This window comes from Lepidochelys kempii, chromosome 11, assembly GCF_965140285.1.
Source record: "Lepidochelys kempii isolate rLepKem1 chromosome 11, rLepKem1.hap1, whole genome shotgun sequence".
Classification (NCBI taxonomy): domain Eukaryota; kingdom Metazoa; phylum Chordata; order Testudines; family Cheloniidae; genus Lepidochelys; species Lepidochelys kempii.
In genome coordinates this window covers 68,777,514-68,796,714 of record NC_136390.1, presented here as the reverse complement: position 1 = coordinate 68,796,714, position 19,201 = coordinate 68,777,514, and the positions used below count along the sequence as shown (strand labels likewise).

The 19,201-nt window shown below is 45.0% G+C and overlaps 2 protein-coding genes across 2 annotated transcripts; both read right to left on the bottom strand.

Moving 5' to 3' along the window:
- Positions 1-650: 650 nt before the first annotated feature.
- LOC140895262 (interferon lambda-3) lies at positions 651-5,348 on the bottom strand. The gene is made up of 5 exons (XM_073304709.2): positions 5,193-5,348; positions 4,061-4,138; positions 3,422-3,565; positions 2,565-2,645; positions 651-1,416 (listed from the first exon to the last, which is right to left on the bottom strand). Exons 1-5 carry the CDS (start codon positions 5,346-5,348, stop codon positions 1,318-1,320), a joined length of 558 nt encoding a protein of 185 aa, XP_073160810.2. The 3' UTR covers positions 651-1,317.
- Positions 5,349-10,837: 5,489 nt separating this feature from the next.
- LOC140895328 (interferon lambda-3) lies at positions 10,838-13,034 on the bottom strand. The gene is made up of 5 exons (XM_073304769.1): positions 12,873-13,034; positions 12,353-12,430; positions 11,739-11,882; positions 11,356-11,433; positions 10,838-10,936 (listed from the first exon to the last, which is right to left on the bottom strand). Exons 1-5 carry the CDS (start codon positions 13,032-13,034, stop codon positions 10,838-10,840), a joined length of 561 nt encoding a protein of 186 aa, XP_073160870.1.
- Between the last annotated feature and the right edge of the window lie 6,167 nt (positions 13,035-19,201).

Here is a 19,201-nt window from a genome sequence, read left to right as displayed (position 1 = left end):
ACCACTCCAGCAGGTCAGTGGCAGAGCTGGGAATAGAATCCAGGTTTCCCGAGTGCCAATCCCCAGTATCTATCCCCCTCAGACAAAAACAGGGCAAATTGCAGCCACGATGTACTCTGCAAGAGCAGTTGAATAGTTTGCCCAGACCTGTGTCTTCACATGGATATCAATGCGTACAAATAAAAAGGAAGCAAAAAGCAATACATGTTACAACCAGGCTCCAGTTAAAACAGCAGCATTTTACTCTAGAAGAGTGTGTCACATATATTGTGATAAGTATAGGATAGTAATTATAGTCCGTGCTTTTTGCCCAATTTAAAGGCCCCATAATAGTCAGTCCTGCCACCAAGAGTTCGCCGGGATTTGCTATCGTGGGAAGATACCTATAACTTTAGACTTTTCATTATTTTAAGTATCTCTGTTATGTCCCCTCTCACCATCCAGCTAATCAATTTCTCCTCATCGGGAAGTACTTCCCTGCCTTTAATGACTTTTGCTATTTTCTGTTTTTTGGAGGTGATGAGATCAGAACATAATGCAGTCAGCAAGTAGAGGGTCAATCATCAATTTATATCATTTCAGTTTTAATTTTACATCTTCCATTTTTACATTAAATATTACAAAAATAGCCCATTTGATAAATATGCACATAAAAATGATAGATACAATAAATAACTTAAATACAAATCAGATTTGTTGAAATAAGGATCGCATCAGATGGCTTAACATTATGTCAGCCAGTAAAACAAAAATAGATTCTCGGAATCTGTCTAATACAGCAACACCTTCCATGCATCAACATTATTGCATTTTCCAGCATCTTTCTAAGACAATAATGAAATAGTCACTAGTCCGTAAATCAAACAAACGGTGGGAAAAACTAGACCTTTAAATTAAAATAAATAACAGCAACACAACATACTATTGGCAAATATTTTTGCGTAGCAATCAACCAATACAATAAATAATACTATCCTCTAGGGCCAAATTTTAATCCCACTGAAATCAATGGCCAATCTCCCATTGATTTCTGTGGGAACAGGCCTTACACTTTAGCTGCACTTAAGGAATTGGCCTACAACCAATCAGGTACTGGCAATTGGAGTCGGAGAGATCTCTTCCTGAAGATCAGCTGTATCAGAATCTTTTGTTCAGAGATCATGGGTGATGGGTATCCGTGGTAAGATGCCAAGTCAGAAAGAACATCATGCCTGGTTAAAATACAGTATCCTGTAGGAAGGATTCAGGGTTCCCATTCGCTGGGCTCTCCAGTGTCTGATTAGACGCATGAGGTGAGACAGTGTAAAGACTTTGCGTTTAGGTGCAGAACTCCATGTAGGCTGCGCACTTCAAGTCTTCGTTCAGAAGTCGGAAGAGATTGAAGATCACAGATGCTTCCAGGCACCCCGGAGTTTCCTGGGACAGGAGAGAGGGAGTGAACACATTGTAACAGAGAATGGCTGGCTCACACTGGGCGAGGGAAAGCTACTGCACAAAGGCCTGATGGAAGGGGGTGTATATAGATAGGGAGCACAGAGCATGCAGAAAAAGGGTGAACAGAGCAGTGTCTACACAGGGACATCCAGGAAAGCTAATCTGAACAAACTGTGTGAATTTGAAGTGGGTTAGTTAATGGCATTAGATCCCTGTGTGAACACCCTCATTTAAAATTAAAGTGGTCTTAATTGGGTTACTTCACTTCCAGAGATCGCTTTAACTCTGAATAACAGCATCCATACAGGGATTTAATGCAGTTTAACTAATCCCTTTCAAACTCACATCTTTAGTTAATTCGGATTAGTTTTCCTGGATGTCCCTGCGTAGACAAGACCTTACAAACACTCGAACCTAAGTAAATACTCATTTACACGGTGCTGTAATGTTCTGTAATTCTGAATATATAACAATGTTTGCTGTAGTCTATTACATTAAGCAGTGAGTCTGAATGAAGCAAAAGGCACAATGATCTGGGGTAACAGTCAACTTGACGGGTATTATCTTTGTCTCGATCCGATTCCTAAGAAGGCCTGGGCTTTGGCAGATCTGTACGAATGAATGATCTCTGGGCCTCTTTTCCCATTGCCCAGCCCAGCATCTCCACCTCTTTAAAGCGAATAGCAAGTTGGTGTAAAGCTCTGCCAGCAGTGTGAGGGAGGCGGGATTTCAGAGTCAGCAGCATTTTGCACAAATATAAATGATTCCACAAGGTACAAGGTACAGAACAATGGAGGATCAGATGCCTCGTGTTTATCTGAAATTCTGCTATTTGCATCCTATGGGAGGACCCAAACTAGGCCACAAGGTAAAGGGTGTTTTCTGGATGCCTGGTCTGTTACTGTCTGACAGCAGATGTAACAACCCTTCCTGATGTGAGAGATTTACCAGCTTTTTTCTGAACTAATTCAGTCTCAGGACACCTAGACTGCTGAAGGTCCTGGACAATATACAGGACACCATCCTGCACTGGCCCCATGGGAACGGAATGGAGCTGATGATCCAGTATGGATTTGTTCCCACTAACATGTGATGGAAGTTCGTCTTGTGTGTTTGCCAAATATACTCACCATTTTCTTGGCGGCATGGAATTTTAGGAGCCAGTTAGTCAGTGTCTGGGAGCGTTGATGGCCGTGAGGCTGATGTCTAGCCTGAAAAGAAAATCAATCCATGAAGCAGACTGGCACAAGTCGAGATTTCAGGAACAGTGGCTGAGCCTCCTTCCTCTCGGTACAAGCCCAAGGCAGATCTTGGTTTGATTGAGTTTATCTAGTTCTTCAGACGTGTGGATTCCATGTTAACCTTCCATGTTCTATTAATAATACCAAGCATTTGTATTACATTGTTCAACTTCAGAAGTGTTTGAAGCATTAACTGAGGGCTTTACTGAGGCCTGTGGGAATGGCCCTGTGTAGGGGGAGGTATGCCTTGTGCTCCCCAGAGGAGCTCTGGGAGGAACTCCACCTAGTAGAAACTGAATATGCCCTGGAGCTGAGCAGGAGTGCAGCATACTCCCTCAGTGTATGCAGCCACCCATGGGTCTGCCTCCTCCCAGTTCCTCCCCACCTCCACTGCGATGTTCTGGGGGGCACATGGAAACAACAGTAGCTGTGCGAAAGAGATCACAGTGTCTGCAGTGGAACCAAACTACAGCCCAGAAGCCGACGGTGGGGACATAGCTGCTTGCACAGTAGCAGAGCAGCCAAGCATCATCTGTCCCTAACTAGTTAATCAAGTTAATTAGCTAATTAGATGATGTATCTGAGCAAGGCATACAGCAACTATGTTATGTGCAAACCAAAGTCCACGATTACTGGCACAAGGATTAGTAGATTCTGGATCCACTTAAGAAATTAGTGCTGTTCGGAGTTCAAAACACAATTCCCAGACCCACTGTGGCATGAGACATTTGCAATCCAATACTCACCCAGCTCTTCAAGTCCTCTCTGATGTGCCTCAGGATTTCTAATGGCCTCACGAGCTGCTTGGACAGACTGGGATCCCCAAAGTTCTCCAGCACGTGAATAACGAGGTGCAGCTCCGTCTCTACCAGGATCACTCTGTCGTGCACCTAGGGAGAGAATGTGCTGGTAAAACAGTGTGTCCAGGGGAGTTGCAGACAGGGAGATAAGGAATGTCTGTGTTAGCAGCAGGTAGGAGTGGCCTGCTTAAGGAGACTTTCCAAAGCCGTGGCCAATGGGAAACGACCTATGACGCAAGGGAGGTGTGAATCCACTCAGTACACAGAGCCTGCTAGTCATGACCCTTTGGACTCTGTTGCTTACACCTTCCTTCCTTGGAATCCAACAACATTTTGTGCTTCAGATCAATCTCAATCTCTGACTTCCCAGCCCTAAGGGTATACAATATATAGATACAGAAAAAGGGCCGGATTCCAACCTCAGATGACGCCTGTGTCATCTGGGAATAAATTCCTTCTCCATGTTACTCTACAAAAGGATCACGTGAAATCAGCATCCAGCTTAGAAAGAGACAGTATTGCAACCTTGGAAAGAAGCAAGTGCTGTTTTGTAACTTTGTCTCTCTTGGCAGAAGTCTTTCTTACCGACAGCTCTTTGACTTCCCAGTTCCGGTGGAAAATCTTGGTGTTGCATTTTCGGTCTGACAACAGCATGATGTCCTCCTGGAGGCACAAAATAAGAACACAGGGAAATGTGTAAAGGAAGCAAAGCAGGGGATAAAGTGCCAAATTCAGCCCTCAGTTACATCATATAACCCCATTCAGCCATGCAAAGGTGCAAAATCCTGGCACAATTTGACTCAACACCTCGATCCCCTAAGAATGCTGCTGTACTAGAGTCCTGGCTCTTCCCGAGAAGGTGCCAAATATGGCACAGAAGTCAACAACACGCGCTTGTCATATTGCTTTGCTGGTTTCAGGTTGTGAACTGCATTTGTGCAGGAGTTTAACTGAGAAGCGGCATCCTTTAACTCTTGACCACTCATCTGAGTGGTGCACTTCCTCCGCTTCAGCATTGGTTAACGTGGAATGTTTGCACGACTGAAAAATAAATGACTTGATCTCTCTAATGCTGCTTGATGGCATGAGATGAATTTGGGTTCCTCAGATTGTCTGTTTAAAGGACTAGACTCAGTTTTCTTTGGAAGGGAAAGATCGCCTATAGTTAAAAACTGGGTCTCATTCTCTAGGTTTGATTGTAACTCAGGACAGAGTTTGAACCCCTGTTAAAACTTTCTGGGATTTAAGATTAAGAACGGTTGACTCCGTAAGAAATCTGAGCTGGCCAGGCCCTAACCTCCTTAGACTGACTCGAATCAGGAACACCCACTTAGACAGGTTGCCCCTTCTTTCTCTCCTAGCTCCTTTCTAATAGTAAGAATGCCATTCTCCCCTTGCTATTGTCTAATCTGTGATTCTGCTTTAGATCAGTTCCCACCTTCCTGCCCTGTCCATGACTCTGCCTCTCTCTGACTCTTGCCGGAGCTGAACATTCTGAGCTTTGCCCTTTCTTAACTAAGACTGGGTGGGGGATCACCAACAAAGAAGATCCAGACAGAGAGACTTCTCTCTATTTCGTCTGCAACCCTACACCCCAAACTTACCGAAGCATATTTCATCTGCCCACAGTAATATGCCGAGAAGGCTGCGGTTGAAACTACAGCCTAGCACCCACATTGCCATTATTGCCCTACTAGTGTGTCTTCTTTGCACTTACAAATCTGTCCTTGACATTCTTGAAGGTCTCCAGTTCCCAGGGTGGCAGGGACTTGTATTTTGAGAGGTGGCACGTCTTCCTCTGAGCCCCTTTGGGAAAGGCCTCCGTAGACATTGTCCATAGGGTCAGGACAAGGAGCAATTTGCAAGCCATCATTTTTTCTAATTGAATCAGAAAGGGGAAATACACACATCACTCCATTTCCAGGTTACAAGGATTATAAACTGTATTTTTGACAGTCTGACAAGGCGGGGAAAAAAGGGGTGCAGGAAGATGAGGGCTACAATCAAATATATACATTGGTGGCTTGACCCCAAAGATCACAGCTGAGCAAACTCAACTCTTCTATTCACAAATGTTTTCAGATCAGGCCCCTTAATTTACGGCCCCCAGCACTAATAATAAAAAATAAACTGGTAAGAGACTTAGAGGGACGGATAATGTTTGATCCTTACTCTTTAGAGTAGATCACAGCAGATCAGTCTAGTAAGCCCATGCGCTAGACAGACGCCCCAGACCTCGTGGCACGTACCTTGGAGCATGTTTGCTGGGAAATGGCTTTAGTCTCTTCTTCTTCCTCAGGGTTACTTGGCCTCCCTCTGGTCTGTGAATGTAGCCTCTCTTTTCCATTGCTCTTGCTTTTATACTCTTTAGGAAAAAATAAAATGAAATCTTGTTTTCCTTTTGTCGAAGGAGAAAAACCCACGCTCTAATGCGGCTGGAATCAATGGAAACCGGAAAGTGAAAGTACGGCAGGTGCATCTAGCTCATAACCCTCTGCCCTCCTGAGCTGCGTGTGCCACTACCAGGGATTCCCAGGTGAGGGAAACTCGGCATGACATCATGACCAAACGATGCAAGATTTCCCTGCCTAGAGTAGGCGAGTTCTGTTTCTAATCTTAGCATTGCCCAGTTTCCGGATTTGCTGTGTTACCGTAATGATCCACCGAGCAGCCCTTTCATTCATTTTTTCCCCCGCCCTCAGGAGTGACTCTGCGAGTCATCACTGATGAGCGAAGGGCGAAAGGACAGTGGTCTCAGTACTCTCACAATGGGCAGAGAGGGACTGTTCCCAGAAGGGAGCCTTCCCTCGCAGTCTTGATAACATCCAGGTTAAGGATCCACGTTTGTGATTTACCTGGGAAGCAAGGGCTGGGGGAAGGAAAACCTGGGAAGCACTTTTGGCGATGGTCCAGGGGGGAAGAGCCAGCCACAGGCTGTCTGAGCGCTGGGCCAGGCTGAATGGGAGTGTGGCAGGGGAGCAGGCTGGGGCTGGCAGGAGGTGAGCGGGAGCTGCAGAAATAGTGCGATACAGCCTGGGGGGAACAGCAGAGACTGGAGGGGGGAGGCACGGAGGTAGCAGCTTTCCAAGGTACTCCAGACCCAGGGCACTGGTCTAGAGAAGGACTGCTTTTTGCGGCTGGGGAGGGGCTGTGTGCTCTCAGAGGCACCGACATAAATAAGGACCGTGTGTCAAGAGGGGTTTGTAAGCAGGTAGCTTGCAACAGAGGCTCCGACAGGTGGCCAATAGGAAGACAACCCCTCACAGAGACTCCCAGTTAAAGCACCAGCAACAAGCCTGAACTGTGGCCAGTGGGACTGGGACCTAGAAGCCAATATTAATTTCCCTCCAAAAAGGGATGGCTTACCAAGGGCAGGCCGAGGCCTCGGCCTGACTCACCCCTAGGGCAAGGATACTCTGGCATTCAGCATGAGGAGTGGCTGTAGTTAGGAACTAGCACATGTATCTTTGCTTGTAACCGTTCAAACCACTGTGGTGAGGGAACTCGCACCCTTTCCTTCGTCCAGACCTCGTAAGGAATCGTTGCAGCTGAGCTGTGAGTGCATGGGCCTGTTCGGTAGAGAAGCTGGTTGACAAAGACTCTGCAGAATTCTTCTCTCTTCCGCCTTACAGCCTCTTCTGTTGTTCTTTCATACCAGTCACATCTCTGACCGTTTCTGGCTGCATCTAGTTGGGGCTGTAGATGAAATGGATCAAAGAGAAATCTAGGAGGCCATCAGATCTGATAACTGGAACGGAGGTTAACAATGAGGTGGGCCTGAGCTCAACCCTGCTGCGACCTACACTTTGATGGCATATGAACTCTGAATCCAAGACTCTGTGTGAACATGGGGCTGGTGGAAGAGTTAGTGATCTTTCCTCCTTTTCTGCCTTTGACTTTTTGTTGTTTTACTAACTCTCCAGCCGTCTCTGCTGCTCAGGTAGGTGACCAGCTGTCCCAGTTCTGAGGGCCAGGCTGAGCTGATTCAACTAATACTAGAATTTATGCTGCTGTGACTAGAACCAGCTCGGCCATCTTGTTAGCTTTTTGCTGCTGTCAGTTTCAGCTGGGCCGGTGGGCATGGGCTCTCCTGGCTGCTTCATGGAACCAGGCCTGTGTAAGAGAGTGACTTGCTGGTAGGGTTGCCAACTTTGACTGGACATATTCCCAGAGGATCCATCAGATGACATCATGGGGTTAATTAAAGATTAATCTTTAATTCCTGTTAATTCCTGGAGACTCCAGGAAAATCCTGGAGGGTTGGCAACACTACTTCCTGGCCAGTGCACCCCCCCTACTCATTAGGCATAGCACAGCAAGCTCATCTCTCCTTTGGGCCCCCACTGATAGCAGCTCTGGTGGTGCCATGGTCTGCTGCTTCCTGTGACATGGTCTCTGCCCGGGTAACATAGAGCCCCACCCCTTCTGGAATAAACCAAAGGTCAAACACACACTTCCCTGTCACCCTTACTTTGGGCCTTCGATCCGACGCCAGACTCGTCCATTCCACCTTCCTGAGAGGGCTGCTAGGGGGGCACAGGCCTTCCCTCGCCCTGGGTTCTGCTATCCCTGGATAGGCAGCCAAGGCCTGACTGCGCAGACTCCTTGTGACCTCCCTGGACCGCTTCCTACCTGGCCCTGTCGTGGGCCTTTGACTCAGCCTCTTGCCAGGCTCCCAGTGTCTCAGCTCTGCTCTCTCTAAGCCTCTTCCCTGGGCTCACTGCAGAGCTTCTAAGCACTTCCTGCCACCCGGCTGGTTCTGCTGCAAGGGAATTTTCTCTGTGCCCCTGGCAGGGCAGTCCCTGACCCAGCTGAGTCTTCCTACCCCTGAACCCCTCCACCAGCATAGAGAATCATGGGTGCACTCACTTCCCCCAGATTTCCTTCACTACTGCCTTGGGTTATCAAATCCTTCATTGAGTTCTTCTACTTTTCTTCACTAGGCCCACATGGCTGCCATGCTGTGGCTGAGGAGGTTACTGGTCTTTGATCCTTTGATCACATGGACTGTGAATGCATAGCTTTGGTCTTTGTAAGTTATTTCTGTGGCGAACTGGCCCATCCAGTTCTGAATACCTCCAGGGCTAGGTGAGAGCTGTGTCTGGTGACTTTAACTCCGTGAGGGGTTGAAGGTGCTCGTAAGTCCCCTCTGAGATGATTGCAATGTCAGTTCCTGAGTTAATTTTAAAGTCAACAGTCTTGCCATAAATATTCACTTTCACTGTCCAAGCAGGCTCTATATCATCACAAGTGATAGATCCCAGAAAGAATGGCTCTTAATTGTCTGTAATATGAGTCAGCTCCCTGACTGCTTTGGTGCAGCAAACAGGTGCAAAATGTCTATATTTTGTGCATTTAGTACACCGTGTATCTCTGGTTGGACATGCATCATCTCTTGGACTATGACTTTTTCCACACCTTGTTGACGTAGGCAGAATCTGTCCCTGTCCCTTGTTGACGTAGGCTGAATCTGTCAGGAAGCTCTTTGGGAATAACTTTTAATATTCATGCTGCATCTGTTAACAGCTTCTAAGCTAGGTTTTGCTTTTGAAGTTCTGAGAGTTGCTCTTGGTTTCCCTGTCTCACCAGCTCTGATGGCTTTGTTACTTGAATAGCTGTGGCTCAAATTCAATCTTTCAATGGTAGCTGCTGCGAAAGGTTTTTAATCAGTTACTGCAATAACTAGCCTGTCTATTTTCATGTTTTGCATTCCCATAATCATTGTTTTCAGCCAGAGTATGCAGAACTCTTATGAAACAGTCAACATTTTCCCATGGCTCTTGAATTCTCTAGTTTTCATAAACCACTTATCTTTGATGTATAAAGAATGTATCAAAGCTAGCTAGAACGCTTGCATAGTCATGTTTGTGACTGTCTTCAGTAAAAATGAAAAGGATTTAGAGATATGCTCTGCCTGTGTCTCCACAGCATACATGAAAGAAGATACCTGCATATCTCCAGTTTCTTTATGGACCTTGGTAGCAATGTGAAATCTTGCAAAATATTGTTTCCAGCCTGTCCATTGTGAAGGTTTGTCAAAGCGGATGTTCTCTGGGGCATTGAAGAGTGGCATGTTGATGAGATCCTGCAACCTTTCTTGCTGTGTTCCTTCTGTCTGCAACCTTTCTTGCTGTTTTCCTTCTGTTTCCGTTTTTAGTTTACTCCTGACAACAAGTCATGTTCTCCTGTACCAGCTATGTGGTCAGGACTCCCCAGGGAACATTTGTCTAGCTCTAATGGTAATGCCAAAAGGAAGGAGAAAGACAAGATTCACAGCTCTCTTTGGCCTTTAGTTGCCCGTTTGGAAATGCAGTGAGGGTGATCCAAAAGCAAGCAGCTTTGCAATGCAAGAGGGAGGCAGTGTGGCCTAGAGGCTAGAGTGTAAGACCGGCTCTCAACATCCTTGGCTCTGCCACTGGCCTGCTGAGTGATCTGGACAAGTCACTTTGCCTCTCTGTGCCTTAGTTCCCCATCTGTAAAATCAGGAATAATGAGAAGGACTTCCTTTGTAAAGCACTGTGGGATCTACTGCTGCACAGCACTCTGCAGGAGCTGGGTATTATTACTACAGTGCACCCAATTTTCTGTTAACAAAATGCTTTTAATTGAAAGACAGGAATGCCAAGGCCTGGGAAAACAATTTTATTGGTTCACAATTATAAATAAAATGGCATAATCTTAGTAATAGATAAATACATAAATAATAAATGGCTGATCCATAATAAAGAACACTTTGGTTCAAGTCTGGAAGTTATACAAATCAATTACCCTTCTTAGTCAGGTTATAATACATAAAGAATCAGCAAGATAAAAATATACTCTGTATAAATACATCTGCCGAGGATATTTACAGTAAGAATGCATTTCCTGAGGTTGTTTCTAAGAGATCTGAAGCTGTGACTAGTGTGTAAATCCTAGAACTGGAGTGCGTTGTTTTGTTGTTTTAAATTAAAGCTTATGAAATGTTTCCAATATTTTTGGATCTGTTCCCTTGGCTAAAATGCATTCATATAGTGACAATACAATTACATTCAATAAATAATATCCCCAGAGGCCAAATCCTATTGAAATCCTAAATTCCAACTGTGATGAAAAATGGTCCTACAATTAATCTTCTGTAAGGAGTCTAGAGTGCTGCACCAGCTGGAAGTTGGAGCAACCTGGAGGCCAACTGTTGTGTAATTCTTTGGTATAAAAGGATGGAATCAGTTTGCTTGGGGATCTATGATCAGAAGCCAGAGGGAGAAGATGAATGTTCCTGGTTGACACATGTCTTCTCCCAATATGAATGCAGTGCTCTCAGGCTAGGGACTCTCCGGTCTCTAAGTAGATGTGGACACGGGCACTGCAGAGACCAGATGGCTACACACAGAGCTCCCTGTAGGCTGCGCATCTCAAGTCTTCGTTCAGCAGTCGGAAGAGATTGAGGATCACAGATGCTTCCAGGCAGCCAGGTGTTTCCTGGGAAATGAGAGACTATTTACAACAGGAAGTGTGAATGCGGCTAAATTAAAGCCACCATTCTTAAAAACGAAGAGATAATAAGGATAGAAATCTCCCTGCTTCACCCCTCCTCCCGCATTTCCTAAAAAGCCTGATTTATTGCAGAGGGTCAAAATCCCTGGTGGTATAATCTTGTTACAGGCGGTGCTCGGAAGAGACAGTCACTGTAGCAGCAGACACAACAGGGTTTTTTTATTGAGATCTGCTAGATTTTTGCACAGCTACAGTTCTGGGATTATTGAAACAGGCTGGACAAGGCACCAGAGAATAGATTGTAGAAATCCGCCCTGGCCTCTGGGATGGGAACCTAGTAGGCTTGTTCCTTCTCTAATTTGTATGGAAGTTCCCTTTCCTCATTGTCTCGACTGACTACTCACCGTCTCTTTGCTCTCATGGAAATTTTGGAGCCAATTGTTCAGCCTCCTGGAGTGTCGATGAGAATGAGTTTCTCTGGTCTGAAGACAAAATTGATACAGACTGGTTGGTGCCCAGAGATTTCAGCCGACAGTGGACCAAAGCCCTTTCTCTCCAGGCGCAGAGCAGTTGTTGCCCTGACATAGTCTAGGCGGCTACCCTTGTGCATATCATATCAACTACCCCCCTCTTTCAATGTCCTATGTAAGGATGGGCCCAAAGCAAGGGCCACATGCGAGTATTTGTGGGTACAAGGTAAAGCAACCCATTTGGGAAATTCCTAAGGGTTCTCCTTGAAGAGATTCACATCTGGCACTGAAAGAGAAATCTGTCACTGAATACTCACGCAGCCCCTCAGGTCCCCTCTGATTTGTGTCAGGATTTCTAGAGGCCTTGAGAGCAGCTTGGACAGACTGGTGTCCTCAATGTTCTCCAGCACGTTAATGGTAAAGTCCAGCTCCTTCTCTACCAGGATGACTCTATCGTGCTCCTGGGGAGAGAAACTCGTAGGTAAGACAGTGTCTGTGGGAGAAATATACACAGCTGTGCAGATACAGGACTAGAAATTCCCATGCGTAGGGGTGGTTAGACTAGGTTGAAACAGGAGATTTTCCGAAGCCACTCAGGGCTTTATTGATTTGTCAGTAAATGAAATATTGAAATCACTCTGGACTGCAAACAGCTTCATCTCCACACGCCTTTCTTGACACCAGTTTATAGCCAGTGAGAAGACACCTGAACTGAAGGTGAGGGGTGACCCTTATTTACACTGAGAAAGAGCCACAGTCAGATCGGACATGCTCCTGACTCAATCAGTGACTTCCAAGTCAATGGTCAGAGTGCCACGTGTCAGATTAGCATAGGGCTAAGTGAGATCAGATTCAGAGGGGGCACATGTGAGGAGAGAAGCATCTGCTAGCATGTGACCTTCTTGTACCCCTTGACTGAGATTTTTCGTACCGACAGCTCTTGGACTTCCCAGTTCCGGTGGAAAATCCTGGTGCTGCATTTTCGGTCTGACAACAGCATCATGTCCTCCTGGAGGCAGAAGGAAAGAACACAGACCCATATGTATGTAGGAGCAGGAACAAACCTGTACTAGTTCTTCCCTCAGTTCTATCCATGCAATCCCAGTGGTGATGCAGGGAGAAGAGATGCTGGCATCAAATGTCTCCCTTGTATCTCTCGGGCTGGTATCCTCAAGGGATATGACAGAGATACTCATGATGAACTTTAAACTGTGTTTTGTCGTCCTACTCCAGTGAGGAGAGGACCTGGGTTCAGCAGACGCTGTGCTAGAGCCCTGGAGCTTGCCAGCAGGGTGCTAGAGCTGGGAGAAATGTAAAACCAAATCCTTCTTGATAATTGGTTTTGAGCTTCTTCCCTGAGTCCAAAGGGACACGCAGAGAGGGCTGCTCTTCAGATTACAGCCCAGGGCTCACCGTGCTGTTATTGCCCAGGGTGTGTTCTTCACACTTACAAATTTGTCCTTGGCTTTCTTGAAGGCCTCCAGTTCCCGAGGTGGCAGGGACTTGTATTTTGTGAGGTGGCATTTTGTCCTCTCAGCGCCTTTGGGAAAGGCCTCTGTAGTCATCGTCCAGATGGCCAGAGCAAAGAGAACTTTGTAGCCTACGTTCACCATTTTCCCTAACGGAGACAGAACGGGAGAGATACAGGACTGACATGCCAGGTTGCCTGGCTTACCAGCCAGCGGGTTGGATGGTGTCTCATAAACTAGGCCTGCACTGGAGACAAACCTAGCTCTAAATTTTCTTTTTACTGTTTCTTAAAATATTGTTAAAGCTACTGCAGGAGGCAGCTGGGGACACATCAGAATCAGTGAAATGCCCAGCTGAGTTCTGTGGCTTCCTATAGGGGACTGGGAAGTAAAAGAATTGTTACCATTTCTCATGTCTTCCTCAAGCCAACCAGTTCATTTGATTGGCTGTTAAATTAAACAGCTGACAGACGTGACAGTTTTCAGAAAAAGAAGAAAACAGCATATTGAGATTCATCAGAATTATCAGTTCTTTTCAGACCACCCTTCAGACGTCAGCTGTTGTAAATACTTGTACACTGTGTAGTCAAAAAATGAAGTAGCTAGTCAGTGGAGCAGGATACGTCATCCTATAGCATTTGTTACAAATTGATCCTACTTCTTTTAGTACAGCAAAGTGTGAACTAATCCTAATTTTATGCAAATATATATCTGCCACTTGCCAAATAGTTCTGATCAATAATTTTCAGGCTACTGACTGTCTATTTGCAATTTGATAGTCATTGTATATTTTGTTGCTGGGCTCCTAAATCCCCTAAATTCATGACATTGTTTCTGCTCCATAATTTGATGACTGAACTATTTTTAATCCATGCACATTTTTGTATGAAATGTCATTTGTCAAAGTTTTGGCGGTAGGCAAACACTTTTCACGAGTACCCAACAATTCTCCAGACACAATACGAAAGCATGCTAGAAATCATAGCAACTTGAACTCCCATTTTCTCCAGGAAACTATTCATGAATCAGAGCGGTTTTTGTTTAAATATTCAGCCATTAATAATACATTACAGGTGTAACGCCCTTTGCTTGTACAACATTCATTCCTTGCTGTCTACCATAGAGCACAACAGAAGCCCTCAATAAAGAGAAATTGTGTCGTAAGGAGAGGCTGCAGGCGAGTCACCCTTACCTTGCCGTGTATTTGCTGGGACGTTGCTTTAGTTGCCTCTTGTGTCTCCGGGCTGCTTTGCCTCTCTCTTGGCTCTGAATGTGGTTTTTCTTCTCCATTGCTCTTGCTTTTATACCAAAAGGCTCTTTCTGGTTAAGAAAAATTACATGAAACCTCATTTTGCTTTAGTCTAGGGCAGAAAAACCCAGCTCTGCTGTCACCCAGCAAAGAGCAGCTAAGTGTTTGGAAAGGGAAAGCAAAAGTGAGGCAGTTATTACAGGTGAGCTCGAGTACTGAGGGATTTCCAGGTGAAGAAAACACTGTGACGTCACAAGTGAACTATGCAGGAGTTCCCTGCCTAGAGTAGGTGTGTATGTAGACGTGGCCTTTGCTGAATTGCAAAGCCCTTTGGGGTCCAGCGTAGAGAAGAATCTCAGCCCCTTTTGTTTTTAAAGTCCTCTTCCTTGCAGATATAGCCTCGAAAATGTAAAGTGAGCAGGTGGGTTGGAACCTGCTCACCAATCTCCTGCAGATCCTGGTTACTCACAGCAAACCAGGACTGGCCTTTAATGTCTAGACACATCACAGATGTGCACTGAGGACTACAGTAAAGGCCGACACGCAGTAATTTCGGGCTGGGTGGGTATTCGTTTATCTATCCCATCTGTTTTACTTTTCACCACAAAAGCCAAGAACATACGGTCTCTGTGGAGGTCTTCTGTACTCTAGCATTACCAGTTAGCTGCAGTAGCATTTATTCCACTCGTGCACAGAGGCCCCAGTCAGGATCAGGGCCTTTGTACACAAAATAAAGGCAGTCCCCTCGATAAGTTTACAGTCTAAATGGAGCCTTGGCACAATGGGATTGTTGAACACACGTGAGGGGGAGAGACAAGGATGGCAGTAATAGGAACAAAGCTTTGCTTGGATTAATGAAGAGTACATGTTTGAGTGTCTCCTTTCCTAGGCGCAGCTCTTTGCAGTCCTCCGCTTCCCCCACCTGCCATCCCTAGACCTCATGCTGTTCTCGTATGTGTGTTATGATCTGTTTCCAGCCTTTTGTTCTGATCTTTCTGCTGTAGAAAATGCCTGTATTCTACTGTCGTTTCCTTGCCTCGGTCAAGGCTGATCTCCATTATTCAGACATAGTCTGAGGAATAGAGCCAGACAACTTTTAAAGTAACAGATCTCATGCTCCCTTGCCTCATTTAAATGTGACCCAAACATGTCTCTGAAATACAAAGCTACACCACATAAAATAAATATATTTTAAATGTTGTTTCCCCTTTGCTTACCTGCCAGTACGTAGAATGGTATGAGTTTCAAGTGTTGCCCAGGCCCGACTATGATTTTTTTAATTGATACAAAAAGAAAAGGAGTACTAGTGGCACCTTATTGGTACCATTATACCAGTTCAACAAAGTGTGGGTGCAGTTATGTCAGCATAACAGTGCCTGATACCGGAATAGTTATGTCTCTCCCTGAACAGGCAGAGCTATTGGCGGTATAAGACATCTGCATTCCTTTTAACCATACCTGTATACCACAATAGTCAAATAAGTACAACGTACTAGTTGTGAAAAGACTTTGATATCAGGGGCTTGCATTTGAGTAGATCAAAGAGCTCTAGTAACACAGGAAGCAGCTCACTCCTTTCTAGGAAACAGACTCTTGAATGACTACACTCAGGTTTTGGAAGGTAGAAAAACCCTTTGATTCACCTTTAAAGGGCCCTGTCTGCCACTACTTAGACAAAACACCCGTTGACTTCAGTGGTATTCAGGCTATGAAAGCACTGCAGACCCAAAGCTAACCAGCTCCACCATGCCTAAGTCTCTGTATACTCTGTCAACTTCCTTTTATTAGCCCTGATTCCTGTTTATCTTTTATGCATTATTCTCTCTCTCTCTCTCTCTCTCTCTCGTCTGAGAGAATAAGTGTTAAGCATAACCAGGTAACTGGCAGGCGTAGTTATCAGTTATGTCAACACAGGTGTTTAAATTCCTGTTGCTACCTATGCCATTGTAGGATGTGCATGATTTGCACACAAAGTTTCTAATGAATAAAAGGAAACCTGTGTGTATTTGTGCTGCTTGCCATGTATTAGATCAGGGCTTCTTATTCAGAGTAACAGGAAAATCCACAACTATATGGAAACAATTCTTAGCCCAAATAATTCAAAGATAACTGGGTTCTGCCAGTGGCACCCTTTGAGGTAACTGACAAAAGAGAGATGTTTCCTGATGTTTGAAAAGCAGCTTTCTGACACCGACGAAAGTAAACTGCATTGGACACTATTAGCAGACCAAACAATACACTGCATCCAGTCCGACTGCATGTATCAACACAGGACTCTGACGTATGCCTTGCTACCATCAGGTTAGGAGCTAATGAAGCAAAAATGAAACCGGTTGAGTTACATCAACATATTGCTTCCGAAGTCCAGCTACGCAGGCAACCTATTCAAGAAGGAGAAATGGATTAATGGTATTCAAGAAGTGAAATGTTCAAAAGACATTTCAACCCCTTTGTATGCAGCTATTATTTCACAAGACATTTTAAAGAACTTTTTGGGGGTGTTGTTTAATAATTCAGGATTGTTAATTGCCTATTGTGGCTATGATAGCTTTAGAAGCAACTAGCAATAATAGTACCTAGCTCTCATCTAGCACTTTCATCTTTGGATCTCAAAGCGCTAGACAGAGGAGGTCAGGATCATCTCTATGTTACAGATGGGGAAACTGAGGCATGGTGAGGGAATTGATGTGGCTAAGGTCACCCAGCAACCCACTGGCGGAGCTGGGAATTAACCCACATCTCCTGCGTTCTAGTTCAGTTCCCTAATCACTAGGTGACACATGGGAGACGCATGCAGCTGTATAGCAAAGAAGCGGGGGCGGGAGAAGAACACTTCCATTTTAAGGTCACTATAGAACCCTAATACTTTCCATTAAGGGAAAAATTCTGCTCATCTTATGCAAGTCACAACGAAGTCTAGTTTCATGCGTCAGGCCAACTGGATCTGACCCTAAGTGTGGAAAGCATGTTTGCGAGAGAGCCAATACGGGACTCTCAGGGCTTTGCAGCTGAAAGACGGAAAGCTGACAGGCATAATGCGGTCACCGCCAGAACAGAAGCTTCAAAAATGTGAACAAAACCAAACAGGAGGAAATAATGTGCTATGGGATGTGATATGATCCAAAAGGAGAACCCCTAACACTCCAATCATAATGCCTTTATATAAATCCATGTTACGCCCACATCTTGAGTACTGTGTGCAGATCTGGTCACCCCATCTCTAAAAAGATATATTGGAATTGGAAAAAGTACAGAAAAGGGCAACAAAAATGACTAGGGGTATAGAACAGCTTTCATCTGAGGAGAAATTAAACAGACTGGGACTTTTCAGCTTGGAAAAGAGAGGACTAAGGGGGGGATATGATAGAGGTCTATAAAATCATGACTAGTGTGGAGAAAGTAAATGAGGAAGTGTTATTTACTCCTTCTCATAACACAAGAACTTGGGGTCACCAAATGAAATAAATAGGCAGCAGGTTTTAAACAAACACAAGGAAGTCTTTTTTCACACAATGCAGAGTCAACCTGTGGAACTCTTTGCCAGAGGATGTTGTGAAGGTCAAGACTATAACAGGGTTTAAAAAAAGAACTAGACAAGTTCATGAAGGATAGATCCGGCAATGGCGTTTAGCCAGGATGGGCAGGCATGGTGTTCCTAACCTCTGCTTGCCAGAAGCTGGGAATTGGTGACATGGGACAAATCACTTGATGATGACCTGTTCTGTTTATTCCCTCTGAAGCACCTGGCACTGGCCACTGTCGAAAGACAGGACACTGGGCTCGATGGACCTTTGGTCTGACCTAGTATGGCTGTTCTTATGTTCTGAACACAGAAAATAAATGACCTGAGGATTGTTCTGTGTCTGTACCACCCATTGTCAGTGCCAGGTCATAGGAAGCCAGACCTAGTGGTCAGAGCCAGGCAATAATAATTGTACCTCTGACTTCAGTGGGATCTGGATCAGCCCCTAAATCAGGAGACTGTCTGCTCAACAACTACAAGGGCAAGTTGATGGAAAATGATAGGCAGGGTGGGTAATAAGCGAAGTGTTGTGCAGATAACCAGGAGGAGGAGTGCATAAATAATTAGCTATGAAAGGTGCTAGGCAGAGTTATTGTAAATGGGTGTGAGAAAACCTGGATTTGTGCTGGAAATGGCCCACCTTGATTATCATGCACATTGTAGGGAGAGTGGTCACTTAGGATGAGCTATTACCAGCAGGATAGTGAGTTTGTGTGTGTGGTTTTTGGGAGGGGGGTGAGGGGCTGAGAGAACCTGGATTTGTGCAGGAAATGGCCCAACTTGATTATCATGCACATTGTGTAAAGAGTTGTCACTTTGGATGGGCTATCACCAGCAGGAGAGTGAATTTGTGTGTGGGGGGGTGGAGGGTGAGAAAACCTGGATTTGTGCTGGAAATGGCCCAACCTGATGATCACTTTAGATAAGCTATTACCAGCAGGACAGTGGGGTGGGAGGAGGTATTGTTTCATATTCTCTGTGTGTATATAAAGTCTGCTGCAGTTTCCACGGTATGCATCCGATGAAGTGAGCTGTAGCTCACGAAAGCTCATGCTCAAATAAATTGGTTAGTCTCTAAGGTGCCACAAGTACTCCTTTTCTTTTTGCGAATACAGACTAACATGGCTGTTACTCTGAAACCTGTAAATGGATGAGATTTCTCTGTGTATATCTCCTTATTTGCATGCATTGCGCTGCATCTTCTCACATGTGTAGGCAAAACCAAGATTAGCTGGGGAACATTCGGTGAGTTGGAGTTCACCTTGTCAGAAAATAAGATGGAAACAATCAAAGTCATCTTTCATTTCTGAGTACAAACACACTGAAAGTAAAGCCGAGACAAAGTAATAGCAAAAGTCCAAATTTCTCTTCTAGGGCATGCATTTATTAATAATTGGCTGTGTTGCTAAGAAACAGATGAAATGAGCTGAATTTCATCTCCTGGCTGATTTCCATGATTAGGACTCAGCATCTCATCACCATGGCTCTGAACTCACAGACCCTGTTGCATTATGGTTGCTTGGGCTGTAGTATCTCTGA